The sequence below is a fragment of the Odontesthes bonariensis genome, chromosome 10 (genome assembly GCF_027942865.1).
Source record: "Odontesthes bonariensis isolate fOdoBon6 chromosome 10, fOdoBon6.hap1, whole genome shotgun sequence".
In the NCBI taxonomy this organism is placed as follows: Eukaryota; Metazoa; Chordata; class Actinopteri; order Atheriniformes; family Atherinopsidae; genus Odontesthes; species Odontesthes bonariensis.
Window position 1 is genome coordinate 8,749,575 of NC_134515.1, and position 21,917 is coordinate 8,771,491.

Sequence of the window (21,917 nt, forward strand, 5' to 3'; positions counted from 1 at the left end):
TATAGATTTCCAAACTTCAGCTCATCTTTACTTCTGAGAGACTCTGCCTCTCTAAGGTGCTCTATTCATACCCAATCACGTTACCGACCTGTTGCCAATTATCCTAATTAGTTACAACATGTTCCTCCAGCTTTTTCTCTTTAGTACCAGTTACTTTCCCAGCTTCTTGTTGCTCCTATCCAAATCTTTCTGAGACATGTTGTTTACGAGATTTGCAAATCATTGCATTCTGTTTTATTTACATTTTACAAAGTGTCACAACTGTTCTGGACCCGCGGTTCTACTTAAAGCTGTTCACTTGTGTTCGAAACCCTCAAAACTCATGATGATACCAAGTCTGAACAGCCTGAGAGTCGTCATGCAGAGTGTAGAATCCACCTTTTCTTTCAATTTGAACAAGAAATAAAGCAAACATATAAAAAGAAAATTATTTCATGCAGAATGAAATTTGTCTGCTTATTTCTCAAACTTTCTAAAACTGTCCTGCAAAAATGTGTTGGACATGACTTCAGTGTGTTCTACGCTGCCTTCACGCAGCTTATGAGCAGGCACAGATGGTACTGTGGGTACCTGCGTCCGCGACATTCTCCTTCTTCTTCTGCACAAAGCCAAGCACAGCAGAGCGGGGACAGAGAAAAAAGCAGAGATTAGAAGAGGGGGAAGAGTGAAAATAAGGGGAATAAAGATTTAGAAGCAGTGGGAAGAGGTGCACACAAGCACACACGCACTCAGTAGAGAAGTTGAGAGGAGGCAGCAAAGAGGCCAGTGCATTTTAATCCCTTTCACAAGCGACAGTGGAAGAGATAAAAGGGGGTGGATTGAAAGGAGAGAGAGCCAGCAGTAAGCTACAAGCATGACCAGAAGTATGAAGGCAGCGGTCTGTACACTGGGGGTGAGGGGGGGGTTGGACTGTCAGTGTGCATGTGCTGCAAGAACCCCCAACCCCCATTTCTTCTGCATCAGGATTCCTTAAACGATTTCCTCTGAAGGGTTGAGCAGCATTGCAGCGGAGTGCAGCAAACAAAGAAGGGAAGTAAAAAATAAGGGTTTGTTTGTTTGTTTGTTTGTGTTACCTGTATGTAGGAGAGTATGTCTGTGGTGAAGAGTGTGTGGCAGAATTGGGAAACAGGTCTGGACTTCCGAACACGGACTGACCGAGCACATTGCGTTCTGGGAAATATAACAAATGAAATGCATAATCCCAGTTTACATGTGTTTAATGATAGCCAAGATCTAACAATGTTGATAACTCCTGTCATCAGTTAAAGTGTTCCCCCTTTACAAATTAACTTCTACACAGAGCAGAAACATTGATCAAAATGTTAAATTTGGTTCACTGCCCTTCTCCCCCCGCCCTGTCCTCTCTGCTCTCTCCATGTCTCTCAGACACACTCGCTTTATTCTCAGCTGTGGAAACACACTGTTTACCTGGAAGGGTCGCTGTCGACGGCCTCAGCTGGAAAAAAAAGAAACAGAAAACATCTGATTTAATGCGTGACTCAAATACATGCAGAGCATGACAAAACAGCTGATTCTGCAGTCAAACTGCACATGACTGAGTCACCAGAGGGGGTGTATGTCCTCAGGCGGTGTCACCTGAGGATGCATCAGTTGGGACGGTGAAAATGTCAATAACATAAGGGTTCACAGTGTTAGAAAGATGGGAGCTTACACAGCGTGTTTCAAAAAAGATTACAGAGAAATGTCTCAGAGATAAAAAATTTATCATTTTGAGAAAATCTTTCACTAAATATAGATGGACGGTTTCATGCTCTAACTGTCGATCTTCTGCTAAATTAGCAGGGATTAGTCATGTAAACTAAATTTAAAAATTTAAATAAAACACCATGAAAGGGAAGTTTAGTTGAGTGCTTTGTGTCTTACAAATCCCCCTTAAAAAAGTCCCCAATTTCTCTGCTGGCAGATTGTCCTCAAAAGAAAAACAGCATGGCCTTAAAGTCAGTGGCTCGTACACATGAAGACGCACAACACCACTAGACTAACTAAACTTTCAGTGGACATGTTGAATTTAAGGTTATGTATTTTCTAGGGCTGGGCGAGTTAACTCGTTATTATCGCGTTAACTCGCTAATTATTTAACGTTGAAAAATATTTTATCGCACATTAACGCAGTTTTTTATTTTTATTTATTTATTTTATTATTGGAAAAGTCTGTTGCTCACAGGCTTTTATTTTGTAAAAGTCTGTTGCTGTCTGCTGTGGAACCGGAAAAGAAAGTAATCGGCGGATCCACCAAACATGGAGAAGGGTACGGAACTTTTACTCGGCCATTTTAAAGTTCTTCCAGACGGCGGAGTCGACAGAACCAAAGTCATCTGTAAACACTGTCAAGTTGAATTGTCTTCTCACCGTAGTAGTTCCAGTCTAAAATATCACTTAAAGGCAAAACACACAACTGATAGCAGCAAGTCATTCAAGGAAACAGACAGTGGAGCGAGGCTTCTACATAAAAACTACAGAAAGATGCTGATGTTAAAAGTGTGTTTGCACAACAAATGTTATGGCACTTTCATTCATATGGCAGCACATTTAAAATAAAACTAAATGCTAAAAGCTATACACTACTTTTGAATTCATTTTTGGATTTTGCGTACAAATGCGATTAATCGTGATTAATCAGGGAAATCATGTGATTAATTAGATTAAAAATTGTAATCGTTGCCCAGCCCTAGTATTTTCACCTCTCACAGAGCTGATAAGTAGCATCATCACAACAACATTCATATAATCAGCATATATGGGATAAGAGTACCTTTCTGTATGGCATCGTGTAGAATATCATGTTTGGCTTGAAGTTTGGAGGCCAGAGAACTGCTGGTGAGGAACTCCTTCACTTTCTATATCAGAAATATGAGTAATTAATCATATTCAGGACAATTTAAATCATTTGTATGGAGGGAAAGTCTTCAACCAACGCACTGTAAAGTAGTATGTCTCTGTCTCCTGTTGATTGGCTCGACGCTTAGCAAGGGTGAGTTTCTGGACGCTGCTTCCTCCAGGGGGCTCGTGTGATAGGGTGCTGGCCACCTCAGAGGAGGGGTTACAGTCGGTGTCGCATATCGTGTCCAGAAGGGCTGCAAGTGTGGCTTTAAGCGTTTTACTGACCTGATAAAATGGCAAAATGTTAATCAGTTATTTCTGTTTTTTTTTCTTCTTTTAAATCAATTTTTCATTTTGTTCGTGTTGTGAAGTTTCACGCTGATGCTCACTCACACGCTCGCTGACTGACCTACAGGGACAAGAAAGATCACAATGGAAACAAGCACTGAGAACAATAAACTGACCTCCTCTGTTTCCAACGTAACGGCAGCAAGGCGAGACTGAAGCTGCTGGAACCTGGTCTCCAGCTCGTACCTCACCTGGCTCTCCGCACTCACCTCACACACCTGAAATACACAAAACACAAAATGATTTAACAAAATGAAAGATCATACTGTTCAAACCAATGAAAAAGCTGGTTCCTCATACAGTTGTGGGATGTAACACCGCTGCCATTAAAACAAACCTCTATGTGAGCCCTGTACATATTAAAGTTCCCCCAAAAATATGTCAAATAACCATAAAGCTAAATGGTGTGATGTGAGGCTGGAAACCAAAGTCCTGAACAGCGGTATCTCAGCCCAAGGCGCTCTAGGGCAGTTATAGACCGAGGAATGTGCACAAGAAAAGCCTACGTACTTCAAAATTAGCATAAAGCACGTAGTTTCTAAGGTCCTTAATATTCTCTAATGTTGCTTTAAGGTCCACTTTAAATGCTGATTATGCAGGAGTTAGCGAGGACTACAGTAAATGTAAAATAAGCAAAAGGGCATCACATTCATTATTAAAAACAGGCACAGGTTTAAACCCCACAACTTAGCTGCTATTGCATTGCAGACTATCCAGTCTAGCATAGCAAATGCTAAAATAAATGGCAGATTTACCAGACAAACTTCATAATTACTACATAAGTGAATGCACCCCTAGGTCAAAAAAGCGTGTGAATATATTTGATGAGAGATGGAAATTAAATTGACTGCAGCTAATGGATTTAATTAGCTTAGCACATTAGCAAAAGCTAACTTTGGCAGTTCCTGACAACTTTTAAAGTAAGAAACATATAATGGGATCTTAAATACAGTAAGCACATTATGGCTGTAAAAGTATAGTATAATACTAACAGTCCAAACCAAAAGCTAGTTTGGATATTCATCACTGAAAGACATGTTTGTCAAGCAACACTGGTTACGATTAGCCAAATTCTGTTAATGAGGACTAATTGGGGATGAGTTTGGCTGTAATTACTGAGGTATAAACTTCCAAAATCAAGTCAAAGAATATGTCAGAGCTACCAGCCTTAACCGTCAGTGTCATGTACAAATAGCTACCTCAGCTAAACCACGCTTTGCTACCTACAGAAGCTGACTGCTATGAGTAGCTAATTAGCAAGATATGCTAATTTATGCAGCTAATATAAAAAAGTATAATGAACTCATGCTATTTGGCGAAGTAATACATGCAAAACTAATTAAGACTGAAAATTTTTTTTCCATTTTTCATGCGTCTGTCACTTTTAGGTGATTATAAATTTTAACAAGCAAACTTTCCATTGTCCATAATGTCATGCACGAGTTTGTCTACACTCCATATTGTCTTCCTGCTCGCTCTGAAGCTTTTCTTTATATGCATGGACCCTGGCTTTAAACATCAGGATCCCATCTTTATATGCCCAGTAGGATTAATGTGTGAAATTATTTCTCAGTCCATTTCTACTCCTCATAACTAACGATCCAAAAGATTTTTGTTTTTTTAAATGGTTTTAAGTTTGAGATAATAGCAAATCCTTATGATTAACATGGTGACTAATAAAACCCACTGCACATATAACTCCATAAAATGGTAACACTGCTGAAGTATATAGTTTGTTCACCTAAATAAATGGGCCAAAAAAGGAGGGATCAGATGTTGACACTATATCCGCTTGTTAATCAGCAGATCTTGTGCAATTCAGTTTCTTACAATAATCTTCTTTCTCCCTTCATTACTCGAACATTTTTAGCCAAACAAAACAACAGCTAACCAGGCAACAACAGTAGTAGGCGCAGGAAAGTGGAGAGCATTCCTTGCAGGACAAAGCACCGATCCCAGCGTGAAGCAAGCAAGTAAATTATCATACCAGTGATTTAAAGATAAATCCTAAGTACATAGAACTGGCATTCATGGTGGATATCCAAGAGTCTATTGCTCAATATAGTAAATGCTATATGTGTAATGGAAAAAGTGACATTTCAGCATCATCACACAAGTTTACACGATTCAACGTGATCTCACCTGGTCTCCCTCGTGTGGGTGGTAATTGAATCGAAATGGGAGGCAGAAGGCAGCATCGTGTTGCTGTAGCAACGCGTCCCTGTCTCCACTCTGATCCAGGGATGTTACGGCAGCCTCCAGCTGTTTAAGGCCCGTCTCCTCTGTCTTCTGAATGCGCCACCTACTTGCCATGTAGCACTTCATCACCCTCTCCATGGACAAATGGAAACCAAGGTCACAGCACTGCCGAGAGGAGGGGAGCAAAAAAAATGATGGGTGGAAGTATGAAGGGAAGAGAGAAACAAGAGTGGAAGAAGGGGGAATCAAATATAATGGAAGAGTGACAAGATGGAGCAGGGGAAGACAAAAAATATGGGGAAGATTTAAATTTTTTTGACAGGGAATTCTTTATAATTTCTTCCTTTAATATCCCAGCTTCTTTAAAGAAAAGAAGAACAAGTGTCAGTGAAAACCACTGAACGGTTTGCCCGTTTCTTACATCAATGAGAGTGCTGATGTCCTGCAGGTAGTACTTGTTCATGGCTGCATTTGCCGCTGTCAAATTCAGCAGGTAGTCATTGCGAGCCTTGGTACACTTCAGCTGAGTTTCCTGCACTCTGCCGTGCCTCTGCCGTGCACATACACACAAAACAAAGTGTGAAGTCAGAGAAGTGAACATGCCTGCCAACAAAGACAGTCCATTTACAAAGTAAATACACAGAAAAAAACAGGAAGAGGAAGTGGCTGATCATGTAGAAACCACACTGCGAGACTTCCTGTGGCTTGTTTTTTCTTTCTCATAATGTCAAACACACACCTTTTCCATTAATCGCTCCATCTTCTTGACTGAGCTTCGCCTCTGCCCCACCAATTGGCCGGGGCCGAGCTCAGCCGATTTACCGGTGTGTCTCTCCTCCAATCGCTCGGCTTCCTTCAGTTTCCCCTCAGCTATCAGGCAGTCTGTGTGGTACTGGTTATATGTCTTCAGAGCCTAAATCAACACAACAACACAAACTCCACATGAGTATTATGAGTGTCCATATGCTGTGACTGCTATTAGGTGTTTTAATTTGTTACATTTGGGGTGCGAACATGTGGTGCTCACCGTCTGCAGTTCAGTGGTGACCTTCAGCAACTCATCCTGCATCTGGGTTCCAACCTCTTTGCTCTGCAATGATCATTACAGAGTGTTAGCCAAAAAGATACAACGGTTTTGTCTAAATAGCGATAATTTGAAAGAAATAGCATTCATATATAACACACACCTGTAATCTGCTTAGCTCTAGTATGTACGTTACCATAATCCCATAGTTTGCTGCTTTTCAATGTCAGTTTATGTACATGATTATTGATTATCGATAAGCTGTAGGGCCGGTTGCTTTCTTTTAAATGCAAGGATAGACTAACAGGTGCAAAGATGCGTCAAATGTACTTCACTATTAGTAACCATCTGAGGATAAGGCAGTTAGATAACCATGCACATTCAACTAGAGAGGATAACCACAATGTTAACCATCAAATCCAGCCGATGACACATAAAACGTGGTGGATGATGACTCAGATCCTTTACTTAAGCAGAAATACTAGCATAGCATTAAAAAAATACTCCATTACAAGTAAAGGTTCTGGACAAAAAAAACTACCATTACTGCTAAAGTAAAAGTTCTGATTTGATCCCTTATAATGAAGGATCTGTGTGTATGTTGTCTGTTAAATATGTTGGAGGTGGAGCTAGTTTAAACTCCTTTATCATAATATGGGTTAAAAGTGACGAGTCAGTGGAGCATCTCTGATGTCAATGGACATCTGAAATGTGTGAAAAGTACACTAACGCCAAAGAAAGGTTTGAAACTAGTTTAATCTTGAATAATGAGTTGGTAGTGGTGAGTGCTGGACACGTGTCCCAGACTGCCGCAGCACCTTTATCCCCAACACAGAATTAAACAAAGGATTTAAAAGCATACATATCTCTCTTTACACACACTGGCAAAATATATACCCAAGCAGTTCTGACACACAGATACAAAGGATTGTTTTCACTTCTTTTTTTAGCACAAAGACATTGGGAATAAAGTATTTTTCTGTTCTGTTTCTGGATGGGGTTTCAATCTTGTGACTTAACTCTTGACAATAAAGTTGTAAATGCATTCTCAAAATACCAGACAATCTGTAAATGAGTAACTATGCAACAAAATAAATGCATCACTTCTACAACTTTTCAAGAACTATACTTCTTGGGAGAAAAATAACGTCACTTTCATGCTGTTTTTTTAAAGCATTTCTTAGTCATTAGTAGCAATAACATATTAAATGTTGAGCTGACAGTGACAGTGAGGATGCTAAAAACATCTTGCTCTGCTTGGCGTTGGGCCTAACAACACCTCCTAGCTGCTTTAAAACCGCCAGTGGCCTCGTTAAGATTCTGCTCACTTTTCAACCATGACAAGAAATAACGAGCTTGTCAGGCAACCTGTAATTTGAGCAAAATCATACTGTGCACTTTATAAAATGCACAAGACTGCTAATGCCCCTGTGTTACCATTACAAATAGGACTGTGGACTAGTACCTCCAACACCCACCCCTTCCTACTCTAAAAGCCACTCTGTCCAAAAAACAACAATTAGTTTACATGTTTTGAGCCTTTTTTTGTCAAACTATACTGTTCTGGGATATGGGCTAACATAGCTGTCACGAGTTGAGTCATGAGACTGTGTTGGCCATGAAAATATGTTCACTTTTTAAGCTTGGAAACTAATGAGTGGAGACAAATGCGTATAGTTTTACATTACATAAATGATCTGTCAGGGAATGTATGCATCAAACACGGGGCTCGTTGTTCACACAGGATGCAGAGCGGAGAGATTTCAGTGGTTCATTGTTAGACGCTATTTGCTGTGTTACTATAGTGGTGTGCTTTACAGTACACAGGATAGTACTGTGAAGATAAATTACAGATATATCCTTTATCTTAGATAGTGCTTTATTTAAAAAAAGATTAACTTATATAAGACTGTAAAGAGAAACCCGACTCAAAGCTTTATTTCCATGGTTTACGGTATAGAGTTTAATAGTGTTATGAGCTTAATTCCAACAGTACTGAGTTGTGTGGACCAGATTCTCCATTATGTCTTCCTCCGTATACAAAGCATCCTCTCACCCGTTTGTGCAGCCGGTGCGTGTCCTCTGTACTGTGTGCCAGCCTCAGTGTGAGCGTGTTGCAGCAGGTGTCACCCAGTGCGGCGTGTTCCCGGCTCTCCAGACGGGTCTGAGTCAGCAAGACTGACCAGACCTGACACACGGACTGACCCCACTGCTCCTTCCTGCAGAATTAAATAGTAATCCTTGAGCTTATGACGTGATGACTCACAAAGAGCCACCAGAGACCGTCGAAGGACATATTTGGATGCGCAGTAAAGCATGCGCTTACTTTTTAGTCTTGTGGGTGAAGCGCTCAGTTAGTTTGTCGAGGGCTCGGGCATATTCAGCCTCGATGTCGCCCCGCCGTCGGAGAAACTCAGACAGGTCTGAGAGCTGCTGCTGTTTCACCTCCACCTGAGAGTCCAAGATCTTCATCTGGTCTGTCAGCTGGGCCCTCAGGTCTGAGATGTAACAGAGAAAGAGGAGGGGAACCATTTCAGAAATATATAATCATGAGCGCTGAACACAGATGGATGTGCACAGGATCTTAAGCTTCTTAAGCTGGAGGTGAGTGTTTTTACATGAAATATGTAACTATTTGTTTTCTGTTACCAAAAAAAAAAAGATTCATATATTTTTACTGAATCCAACAAACATTTCTCAGTTGGGATAAGTTGGAATAAGGATAATTTACTATTTAGTACCTCAAAGAACTGAGGCCGAGTTCAGAAAAACAGCCTAAAAACAGGAGTCTATAAATATACAGGCATGTAAAAAGGTAAATAAACCCTCGTTCAATTCAAATTCTAAAGTTTTTAAGTAGTTTTAACCTCAAATGAACAAAATTATAAGAACAAAATGATCAATTAAACAAAAACATGTATATCCTGTTATTTCAGAGTCATCAGTCAGTAGAGTATACCCACCAAATCCTTTGTGATGTGCATTACATTCAGTACTGTGAGGCTAGTCAGTTTTTTGACCTACAAAGGCAAAGACGTGCCCCGTTGTTCTCACAGGGTAGTTGTAGTTGCCTTCACTGGATGTGTTGATTAGGTTTACGCATCATTTCGATACTGAACTTTACTCCCTGAGTCTAAGCTGCAGAGGATGTGTGATAATGTGCAAATATAGTACGACTGGCCCATTTTAAGGTCATATAAATATAGCACAAACCCTGACACTGATTATAGCACAGTGTGTTTATTAGTTGCTGGACAGGCCGCTTGAAGAAAGTAAAGTTAGAAATAAGAAGTATACCCACTTATCTCACACCCATAACTCCACCCTATGATTCAACAGCTTGTAAAACCAACTTTAGCAACAATAACTTAAGGTTTGAGGTTTGCAGCATTGGTTTCTGCACAGCTCTCTGAAGGTCCCACCACAGCATGTCAGTCAGGTTGAGGTTTGGACTCTGACTGAACCATTGCAACACCTTGATTCTTTTCAGACATTCTGTTGTAGATCTGCTGCTGTGTTTGGGATCAATGGGCCTCATGCAAGAACATTTTCGTATTTTTATTCTAAATCTCTCTTACTTTTTTTTTTTTAAGAATGCTCTTAACTTCGGAAAAAGTGTTTAAAACGACCTGCGTAAATGATGAATGCCACCCGTGCGTATCTAAGTTCACGTGCACGAGGATAGTATATTAGCATTCTGCACGCCCTAAATGATACCGTATTAGGAGCTGTGCTTCCTCTCTCCTGTGCCAGGAAGTGTTGAGTGTTGAGTCATGAGAATGGCATCAAGGTGCAAAAAGAACAACTTTACGGGCTCTGAGATTGAAGTTCTGCTTTCAGAGATCCAGAAAGGAAAATCTGTCATTTTTAGCAGCGTCAGCAGTGGAATTACAGAACCTGCTAAAGCGAAGAAATGGGACGCAATTAGGAGTGCTGTTAATACCGTGTCACCTGTAGTTCGTAATGTCACCGAAATACTGTAAAGAAGAAATGGTTTTATATGAAAATGGCTTAAAAACAAAACGTCTCGCCATGGCCAGGCGCTCGATGACTGCAACTAAAGCCGTGCAATCAGTTGCTGCCTCATCATGATGGCACTTTGATGGGGCGGCCCATGAGGGGGGTCTTCTGGCACCACACCTTCTGGTCTGCCTGGGCTGGTTCAGGTGGAGACCCTCGTTCATGGCAATATTGTGCAAATCTGGCATGCCTTCTCTGGGCTATAGAGCAGTTTGCCCCCCCCCCCTGTATCGAGACACACCCACCTGGCCTTCAGCTCAGTGCGCTCCACAACAGCACGGGTGCTTTGATGCGTATATGTGTCTCGTGCTCCAATTATGATTGGCAGTCCAGCCACGGCATGAAAGTTAATTTGTTCTTGTGGGACAGCGGTGTATGGGAATCTGATGTACCATGGGTGATAAACTGATGAGAGTTTTGATGACAAAGGGGAGCGCACGACTCACAGAGGACTGGGACACCCCCGATCTGTCTCCAATCTCCCTCTGAAAGGTTTCAGTGGCCAAAAATCCAAGGGTGGTGAGGACCTGGGCGTGTGGTGGAATTGGGTTTGATCGGCGTGTTTCTCTCTGGAGTCGTGGCTCTAGCAAGCTGCATATTTGCAGCAGCACAGTCCTTGGCAAAATAAATCCCGATGTCAGCCATTCCTCTGTCTACACGGTCTCGGAGCACACATGCACTAAGGCATCCAAAAGTAGCAAGTCAGCCGCTGGTTACGCTTCCCATTGACCTTGTTATATACAGATTCAAATTAACCTTCAATTAGTGCATAATTGAACTCACACAGAATAATGTCAGCATCATTATGGGGTATAATGTATGTTTTCTTCAAAGTAATTAAATATACAATCCATTAGTCAAGCAAACTTGATTCGAATAACAACGGACTATTTTACGAAACTCCTACGACAGGTCTGGATCACTCGTAAATTCTTTTCGTACCTGAAAGAAAACGTAAAATACGAAAAGATTGGTGAATGCGAAAATTCTCTTAAATCACTCGTACGCACGACTTAAGAAAAAATCTGTGTGTACGAACGGTTGTTGTATGAGGCCCATTGTTCTAAATTTGCTCCACACAGTCTTTTGCAGACTGCTGAACAGAGACTCTGCCTCTCTAAGGTTCTCTTTTTCTACCCAAACATGTTACTGACCTGTTGCTGATTAACATTATTAGTTGCAACATGTTCCTCCACTCCAGCTGTTTCTTCTTAGTATCACTAACTTTCCCAGCCTTTTGTTGCCGTGTTGCTGCCATCAAATTAAAGATCATCTGATATTTTTCAAATGAATAATAAAATAGTAAAACTTTTTATGTTTTCCATGCCCTTCTGTGAAAAAATATAGATTTCTGAGATTTTCAAATCATTACATTCTGTGTTTATTTACATTTTAAAAAGTATCCCAACTAGTTCACAACCAACAATATATAAATAATTTTGCTGTATTATATCATTATAACACCCTCTGCAATCTCAGATTTCACCTGAAAAACATCCCAACCCACACAGCTAGTAGATTATATGGTGAATCAATAATAATTATAGCCTTTCTGTCAGCTGACAAGATTTGATAAAATGCTGTCACTGAGTTGTTTGATTGCTCTGCAGAGTACTTTGACATCAACATATGGCTCATTACACACACTTCACTTCTTATAATCCTGCAGAACATGATATCATAAACACAAAGCTTGTAAGCAAACACAGCAAGGCCAAAAGCAAAGTGTCCCGGCGCTGCACTTTGATATGAAAAGGCTAATAGAAACATCGCTCCTAAAGATAATACTGCCTTCACTTTTGTCTCTCACCTCTTTTAAATTTTTTTTTTTTTGCCATTTTCTGCTCTCTCTGTTTTTCTTTCTCCTCCACCCCCCACTCTGCCAGCCCCATCTTTCCCCCTTTTTACTCCTTTTCCCTGTCTTTGTGCGAGTACACAGCCCAAGGCTGACTGGATGTGAGGAGACAGCATCACTAATACTGGCTATAAATACACCCTTGTAGTACAGTACGTAGAGCCAGCCAGCCGCGGCACGCACACTCCAAAAACACGGCAAACGACATACACACACATGCTGTTGTCATATGAAAGCCTCGTAATATTGGTCATGGTCATGTTTCCACTTTTATCACAGCCTCACGTGCACTTTTACAGGCCCATAAATATTTCTGACCTACAGCCACAAGAAAAATCTTTGCCGGGAAGCTCCACATGAAGTGTGATTTCATCTTCTCAAAAGGTGGATTTTTTGTTGAGGACATCCATGCACCCATATGGATGCCTATAAGTTGATGGCCGGATGAGTGTGCAGAGCAGCCGCACGCATTCACGCATCAGTGTGTATGGGCTGCTTTGCATGCAGTCATGCGTGCAGGTAGGCACACATGCACGAACAGAAGTGCGATAAAGGGCCGCAGACGTATGCATACAGAGCTGCTTACTAGGGATGGGCGAAAAAAATCGATTCATGTACATATCGCGATATTTTATGGGATGATTTTAAAAATAAATTTTTCTCCCCTGAATCGATTTTTTTTTTTTTTACCCTTGTCCTGTCCAGCATTATGGCAGCAGAATTGTAATCTGAATACCGTTTATGCTAAACACATTTGCTATGCCAAGGGAAGCTTTATCGATTATATTACGTCATATCCGTGTCCAGATAAACTTCATCAATTCATCACATTAAGTCATGTTAAAACTAGCCCACATCTGTGTTGTGTGGACATTTCAATTCATTTTGTAACTGTAAACATTAAAAAATGCCTCTTTTTGTCTCAGTTGAAAGAAATGTCAGCTGCTGGACTGACTGACACAGACTGATGTGCATTGTTTATGGGAACGACATTCATTCTAGAAGTGTATGATTCAACTTGTTTGTTTTTTTAAGGAGGAAGAAAATTGCAATTACTGATTATATCGAATCGCAATACTTGGAGAATCGCAATTATCAAGAATCGTGATACAATCGAATCGTGACCAAAGCATATCGTCCCACCGCTACTGCTTACCTTTCATCTGCGACTCATACTCGGCCAAACTCCCCTTCTCCCTCCTCAGCTTCCCATGTGATGTCATCATCTTTGATCCTTTGCCCTTCCTCCGTCAATGAGACCTTCCTTCCCGATTCCCGACTCTTCTCGTAGCCTCGCAGTCACCCCCTTCTCAAAGCTCTTGACCTCGGCTCCTGCTCCAGCTCGCTATTCCGTGACCCTTCACCCCTGACCCCTCGGCCTTGTTGCTCTACAGCTGCGTGCGGCGCGTCGGCATCAGGGTCGATTGACTGCTCTCTGTGGGGATGTCATTTGGGTCGATTTGTCCATGGAATCCGATGGGCTCCTGATTTGAGCACTGATCCATAGGTGAACTGGCCTGAAACAGGGGCAAAAGAGAGGGTGGTTAGAGAGGAAACTGATACGAGGGCAACAACGGGCAAGAGATTTTTCAGACCAGAACAAATGAGGGCAGGGTGATAAGAAAGGAAGGGACAGTGACACCAGAGAACAGAGATTTAATAAGAAGGCAGAACACAGAGTGGACAGTAAGAGGGCAGAGTGATGTGAGGCAGTATGGATAATAAATGGGGGATGGGAAGATGAGAAGTGCTGAATAATAGCAGTAATGAAGGACATTTGCTGCCTTGAGGACGGTGGTCGGGGACGTCCATAAAAGTGATAATTAAAAACACAAAGAAATGCCTGCAATCATTTTTACTGTGCTGCAAGATGAGAAATCTGGTCTCACAGCAGGATATAGTGGAGACTGAAGGCCAGCCAGAAAATACTCTGTTGTCTTCTTTGCGTGCCAATTTTGTGTATTGTTGATGTTTTACTGACTTTTCAAAGCCGTTTTTTCAGGTTACTTTTACAGTAATTCTACTAAAAACATTACAGACGCCATTTTCTTTTTCTCACTCTTAGAAAGGATCATTTATTCTGTGCTGCAGAGGATATTTTGGATGCCTAAAGTCACTACCAACTTAAAAAAGTCAACAATAACTTTGTTTGTGAGGGAATAAAAATAGTGAGGGAGATAGAGGTCGATCCAAGCCCAGACAGGCTGGAGGCAAATTACCAATGAACCAAAGATGTATTTCATTAAGCAGACCAAAGGGTGCTGTTGAACAGGAAAGTGGATGAAAAGTGAAAAGTAAATGAAGCAGCAGGACGGGGGAAACCTTGGGATGAGACAACGGCAAACTGGCACATGGCTGAGGGACACAGAGAGCTATAAACACCGGGAGGTTTGATGAGTAAAGTGACAAAAGATGAGTGTGAAGACCTAAGGACAAGACCATAGGTCGAATAGCCTGTTTTGCCCAGGAACCTTCCTAACAGAGAAAAGACGAGGAGGAGTCTGAGTAGCAGCCACGACAAGAGCCGTTTGAATGATCCAAATAATAAAGAAAGCAGCTCCGATGGTTCCTTCATTCTCTCCTTTAGCACAGGTTACACCAGGCCACCCTTTATGAGAAAAAGGAGATAATTCTGTCACACAATTCCTTGTGGCCACAACTGTTATAGCAACACTCGATTATTTTCAGCCAGTCCTTCTAACTGTGATTCATGCGGATAAATAAGACGACAGGAGGATGAGTATGAGCAGCCTGTGGCAACAATGCATTTCCCTTTTTTCTGTCCTTTTGTCAGTTACAAACTTTGATTATAAAATGATATTCTATATGTCTATGCATGAAATATCTTTTAACTTATTTTGACTGTTGCTTGTTTTTAAATTCATTTAAATTATTTTATTTTTTTCTCTTTATATTCTTTTATGTATTTTTAATGCTTCTTCCACTCCCCGCTGCAATGCTTTTATTTTATGTGAAGCACTTTGAATTGTTTGTACATGAAATGTGCTAAACAAATAAATTTGATTTGATTTGATTTGATAGTCTCTAACATGATATTTATGACATTATTTTAATGTAACAATGTGGTAAGGTTGCAATGGATTGAGGCATCTAAAGCACTTTTTGTACAATATTTATTGAACATTTGCAGTTGCAGTGCTGCAGACCCGCATCACAGATCAGTGTAACAGTGCTCAGATTATCTCAGTCCTGAAGATTTTTTTTCTGCCGTCTTTAACCGTCTACTAACCCCATGATGTTTTCCAAGAAGTCGAGGGAAAGAGGATAGGAAAAGACTGCAGGAGGTCATTTTTTTGGCTATTTGACTGTGGGACATCAATCCATTTTCAATACCCGCTTAATCCAATTCAGGGTCACGGGGGTCCTGCAGCTTATCTCAGCCATCACAGACCACGCACGCTCACACTTACTCCGAGGGTGAATTCAGAATCACCAATTAACCTAACATGCATATTTTTGGATGGTGGGAGGAAGCCGGAATACCCGGAGAAAACCCACAAATGTACAGGGAGAACATGCTATTAGCTATTGCTATTTGAACCAGGATTCTTCGTGCTTGGAGGCGAAAGTGCGACAACCAAAGACATCCAGAGACAATAGCAGGTACAGAGTAACTTAAACTAAACCAAGGACTGAAAGTAACAAGACAATAAAGGGACAAATGACACATGAACATGAATACAGTTTTGGTGAAAGTGGACCCAAATGCAGTACTGAGAAAGAGGAGGTGAAGACGGGCGACGGCCTCTGAGGCTTTTAATGAATCAAACTGAGGCATGAAAAAGAACAACAGAGAATCCACTTGGAACAGAACAACAAGCCAAATCAAACACCAAACAAAGGATCAACTGAAAACCAGGAGTACATATACTGAGGGAAATAATTGCAAAAAATAACTGGCAGGTGAGGCAATCAGGAAGTAAAACTCGACAGAATAAACAAGGGGGAGTTCCACAAAATAAAACAGGAAGCAACCAGAAGATAGGAAAAACACAAGTCCATGGATCTTCACACAGTGGTGACGCTAAACTAAGGACACGGGAAACAACATTTAGAAACCAAAACAGGAGACAAACAGATTATAAACAGCAGAATCTAATGAAGAGGACTGAAACACGAAAAAATAAAGCTCTAACAGAACACCAGAACTCAAACAGGAACTGAACCGAAACACGGAGGAGAGACCAAACCAAGCGCTAAGAATGATGAAAAAACAAAACAAAGCAATGATCATAGTCAGATAACTAAAGTGAACGTAATATGGTAAGAAATTAAGAGGCCATAAGGCAAAGAATAAACTAACACCATGAAAACCAAAAACTCTGACACATTCAGTGAGCAGCTCAGATGTTTTGTGAATTCTAAAGACGTCTCTGGTGGAGGTTATAATTAAAGAGGAAGTTTCAAGTCAACACAGTCAGAGCCAGATGGATGGTAAACATGTGCGTAACCATGTGCACAACCTCTGCTTTTCACTGAAGGGCAGCACTAGCTACAAAGATATCATTTGTTTATGTTCCGGGATCTAAAGTTTCTGAGAATTTGAGACTACAGTGAAGATTTTTGAATATTTCTGAAGACTTTATTGAGGAAGGAAAATACATTTCTGCGCTGCCCATATCTTCATTTTAATCTCAACATGCGAGCTGGCAAGGCAGAGACAACTTCGCTTCCCACATCCTGTGTCAGTTTCTCATCAGGTTTCAGCACTCTGCAACGAGTGCCAAAATGTGCCTCAATCAGCCCCAAACAATCATCTGATTCTAGAAGAAATACCAACTCCATCAGTGACCTGTTTTAATGCGGTCTGCTGTAATCCACAGAAAACTTTCCGATGATGGAGGCATGTTGCAGCTTCAGTGGAGTGGGTGTGATTCAGGCACATTTCAGCGACGGTTTCAGACGGAAGTAGGGAGCAAATGTGGAAGGGCTGTGAAAGAACGCGAAGAGATTTCCACCAATGAGACTGTGAGGCCTCGAGACCTCCAGAGGCTCTGGGGGTTCATCAGCGTGCGACCTTAATCTGCACAGAACAAAGCGCATGTAAATGATCTGACAAGGAGGAGGGGCCGTAAGAGACTCAGGAAGAGCTGCTCCCAGAAGCTAAAAGCGCGGCCAGAACAGAGAGACGGAGGTTATCGGGGAGCAGTTTTTCCTATTTGAAGTCAAGGTTAACAAAAGGCGCAGGTCATGTGGTACACATGGTGAATATGAATTACCCTGAAAAAGGACAGAGATAGATCCTTATAACTGTGGGTTTCTTTTCCTAATCAAAGAATACAGAACAGCTCGCAGAAGTAATATCAATGAGACATTGTGTTAGATTGTATGTGCTGATACCCTAAGGGGATTTCCTGACACTGCTGAGAGCCAGAAAAACACTGCTTTGTCAAGCAATCCACAGTAACTGTACAGAACTTTGTTTTCTGTTCTTCTGCAGAAAACCACGTTAGATTTTGAAGTTCTTAAAGCTCTGTTGTCTCTCAGCAGCTGCGTCTTATGAGCAGAAAATCCACCCTGAACTCTGCAAACCTCGTGCAAAGCCAAACTAAGTCTGTGCAATATAAAGGAGGGAAACACATGGATGTCATTGGGACAGTAAGCCAGATGATCTCACTTCCCGAAAAGCTCACTTTTGGGAAATGTAAGGTTTCTGTTGAGCAGCAACGACCCACAGAGTTGTTCATGTATCAGCCCTGAAAGAAGAGTGATTACAGATAAGCGCTGAAATGTTAAAGGTGCGTCAGGATGTCTAACGTGATCTTCTGCTAATCTGTGCTGTCGGCCATGCTTCAACTGTACGTGAACACGAGTTGGGCTGACAGACGGGTTGAAGAGGCTCTTATTGATAGAAAAGACGAGCTCGTTACAATTAACGCTGGAGGAGGAATCACTAATAAAAGACAGTTGAGAAAGTTATTGCGCTGAAAGCTTTTTTTTTTTACCGTACCTGCTCAATTCTGCGGTTTTATGTTGCAGTACATTATAAAAAATAATCTGGTCTTCACCTGGTCTTAAAATTAGGCAAATATAACCTAAGATGATCAACAACACATGATTTATTACAATGTGTCATTATTTAGTTGACAAAGACTCTTACTGCGTATAGTAAGGGTGGGAAGACTAGAGATTAGTCGGGGAAGAAGCAGCCAGGAGCTGCTGATCAGATGCACTGATTAACTGATCATCAGTGAGTGTGAGCAGCTCTATAAAAGCAGAAGTTTTGTTAGTTTGCTGGTCTGGAGCATTCAGGTGTGTGTTAACACGATGCCAAGGAGGAAACACATCAGCAATGATTTAAGAGAAGCTGCCCATCAATCTGGGAAGGGTTATAAGGCCGTTTCTGAACTATCTGGAGTCCCATCGTTCTACAGAGAGAAAGATTATTCACAAGCTGAAAACATTCAGGACAGCTGTCAATCTTCCCAGGAGTGGACGTCCCAGCAAGTTTACCCCAAGGTCAAAAACCCCAAGAGCTACATCTCAGACTCCACAGGCCTCAGTTAGCATGTTAAAGGTTAAAGTTCATGACAGCACAGTTAGAAAAAGACTGAACAAGGATGGCTTGTTTGTAAGGGCTGCAGCAGAAAGCCTCTTCTCTCTAAAAAGAACATGGCAGCACAGCTTAGGTTTGCAAAGCTGCATCTGAACAAACCACAAGACTTCTGGAACAATGTCCTTTGGACAGAGCAGACCAAAGTGGAGATGTTTGCTCATAATGCACAGCAGCACGTTTGGAGGAAACCAAACACAGCATATCAGCACAAACACCTCACACCAGCTGTCAAGCACGGTGGTGGAGGGCTGATGATCTGGGCTGGTTCTGCAGCCACAGGCACCTCGCAGTCACTGAGTCCACCAGGAACTCCTCTGGATACCAAAGTGTTCTAGAGTCAGATGTGAGGCCGTCTGTCCGACAGCTAAAGCTGGGCTGAAACTGGCTCATCAACAGGACAAAGATCCCAAACGCTGTGCAGAAACCAGAGCTGCAAACCTCAATGAGCTGAAGCAGCGCTGGAAACAAGAGTGGGCCGAGATTCCTCCTCAATGATGTGAGAGATAACGTCACACAGAGAACCATTACTTCAACTTACTGCTGCTGAAGGTGGTTCTACAGGCTGCTGGATGGGGTGTTTACTTAGTTTTTCACAAACAGCTTCTGAATTTGAGGGATTTTTGGTGAATAAATAATGACTCAGTGTATTCTGTCATGCATTGTTCATCTGTTGATGTTGACAAGTAAAAACGACTATCGTTGTTTTTGTTTATTTTGGAGGTAACCTTTATGTTGTCATTAGACGTAGCCCTCCACTTAGGCTCAACTGAAAACCTATATTAAAAACTGAGGGAAGAAGTGGATATTTAGCGGGTAGAAAGGTACTGAATGAAAACTGCTGTCAGGCTGCTTTATGTTGAAAGCAGAATCCATTTTTTTTTGCCCACGAATGGCAACTGAATGTTTATGATATATTCACTTCCTCTGCATCTATCTTTACAATCAGTTCAATAAATATGTCTCTTTTGAGCCTCTAAATGAAGATGCAACGCTAAATCACTGTAATGGCCCTTTAAGTTGAGGAAAGCGTGCTTTACTGCAGCGTCTGTAACAGCAAGAAATGTTAACATGCTCAAAAAGCTCAGATCAAGGCCAACAACACTGTGGAAAATGTGTTGTAAAATGTTTACGAACATTAGTGGGTGTAATTGACCGATCCTGACCAAGAAACGCCGCCACAGCAAAGCGTGTTTTATTGTTGAGTTGGAGGATGTGTTATCTCTTCTAAAATTACATAATCTCTCTTTAAGATTAAATCTACACACCAATCAGACTCAGCCCACCATGTTACTCTGCAAAACGTAGAGCCACTGGAGGCTGCCGGCCTGTTTGCTGGCTGACGGTTTTAAATCTGAAAGCAGCTCAAAATGCGCACCTGACTGCACTACAACAGGCAAAGGGCTCTCACACAGGCTCCAGCCTCAAGAGTCGCTGAGAACGTGTTTAAATTTCTCAACTGCAGCAGGAACTGCCACGGCAAACAGGAAGCTGTATCATCATGTGCCACCACAGGTCTTTAGTCTCACACCATCTGTAGAGAATTACTCTGTACCTGCAAATCTCACTGAAAGTTCCAGCAGCTTAATCCTCTCATCGCTGCCAAAACACACACCGCAGGGACGGCTGGTTTCAAGGTGGCACATAATGAAGCAAAAATAAATAAAGTGCGGGCACCGGGGACTCGAGCATCAGACACAAGGTAAAACAGTGCATATTGTTAATGTTTGGCAGGGGGTTTTACATTCTGGCATCTTCCCAAACTACTAAAGCACTGAGGGCAGTTCTGGGCTCAGAAAAGATTTCCACTGGTGCCGGGCCATGCTTGACTTCTTTGTAAAAGATCATTTACAGGTAATGTTTGGGGAATGCATACCTGTTGGTCCTGGTCGAGAGCATAAAATTGGAGAAAAAAAAAAGTGAAATGAAACAGTGGAGTAGTGTAAAGGGATGGGAGGCTGGCCACATCCGCCCCTTGGACACAGCTGAAAGCCCCACTTATGCACGAGCACTGGAAATTTCTCTGAGAGAGCTAATTAAGAGGTCAGTTTAGGTCTGGTTCTGCTGTCAGATTTGCAGAGTCAGTCTCACTGAGAACCTCGATACAACTACTGTCCTTTTAAGACGCCTCACAGCAAGAATCAGAGGTACATAGAGTACTTTTAAGTTTGCTGCAAAAACAAGAGAAAAAGTCACAAAATGGGGTTTAAAAATACTTAGAAAAAGCAAAATGATCTTAACAAAAATCCCAAAGATGGCTTGAAACTAGAAACAAGTAGCCTTCATTTAGCTTGTTACAAGGAATTTTCTTTAGCATCTAAATTGGTGAAAAGGATAACATTAAACTCAGGTTTTTGAGAAAGTTTTGTACTTGTCAGTGTTCAATAAAAAGCTTTATAATCTTAACATTTCTCGCCTCAAGTATTATTTTAATTAGAAACAGCAATAAAAATCTCAGTAAGACGTTAGAATATCTTTGAAAGATAATTAGGAACCAAAGAAATGATTTGGCATAAAAAAGCCTTTGTTAGAATTGAAGTTTTGCGGTGATGAAATGCCTTTAGGGAAGTGCTGAGACACGTCTAAAATCAGAATGAAATACAATGAGTCATGCTCTTTCGCTCATGGTGAGATGTATGTTGCAGATTCAAATATGGAGGAAAAAACTCAACGTTTGAGTTCCTGTAATGACACTGAAGTCCCAACCGGAGCTCACAGGCAAACCCGTACATGTGGGGAAGTGGGGCAGTTCAGAATAAGTAGCACATGATGCAATGTGGGCAAGTACATCAAAAATGCATGCAATACAAAAAAATAAAAAATCTGAAATCTCTAACTGATAAGAAAGTATTCTGGGTTTTTTTTTTAGTTGTTTTACAGCAAAAAGAGCAAGAGGGTAGCCCTCAACCTTTGTGGCATGTTGCCATTCTAGGTTACGGATTTACATCTTGAACAATGTTGCTTTGCAACCTGTGAGCAGCTCTGCAATTTTCCAAATTGATGTGCATCCACCATCCCGTTCTGATACTAAAACCTGAACCTCCGCCAAGGTTCAA

The 21,917-nt window shown here is 41.4% G+C and overlaps 1 protein-coding gene across 4 annotated transcripts in view; it reads right to left on the reverse strand.

Annotated features, from left to right (window-relative positions):
- The window catches only part of arhgap4b (Rho GTPase activating protein 4b), a 42,509-nt gene that overhangs the window by 19,850 nt on the left and 742 nt on the right, over positions 1–21,917 (reverse strand). For 3 of the 4 annotated variants that reach the window (XM_075476131.1, XM_075476128.1, XM_075476129.1), the window contains exons 2-13: positions 13,444–13,804; positions 8,739–8,910; positions 8,469–8,631; positions 6,416–6,478; positions 6,128–6,301; positions 5,810–5,938; positions 5,332–5,553; positions 3,306–3,407; positions 2,941–3,126; positions 2,774–2,858; positions 1,429–1,456; positions 1,074–1,170 (exon numbers count right to left, since the gene is read on the reverse strand). In XM_075476131.1, coding sequence (XP_075332246.1) covers positions 1,074–1,170; positions 1,429–1,456; positions 2,774–2,858; positions 2,941–3,126; positions 3,306–3,407; positions 5,332–5,553; positions 5,810–5,938; positions 6,128–6,301; positions 6,416–6,478; positions 8,469–8,631; positions 8,739–8,910; positions 13,444–13,513 — 1,491 coding nt within the window. In that variant the 5' untranslated portion in view covers positions 13,514–13,804. Of the gene's footprint in view, positions 1–570; positions 599–1,073; positions 1,171–1,428; positions 1,457–2,773; positions 2,859–2,940; positions 3,127–3,305; positions 3,408–5,331; positions 5,554–5,809; positions 5,939–6,127; positions 6,302–6,415; positions 6,479–8,468; positions 8,632–8,738; positions 8,911–13,443; positions 13,805–21,917 lie in introns of all 4 variants that reach the window. The other variant, XM_075476130.1, reaches the window with a different exon arrangement.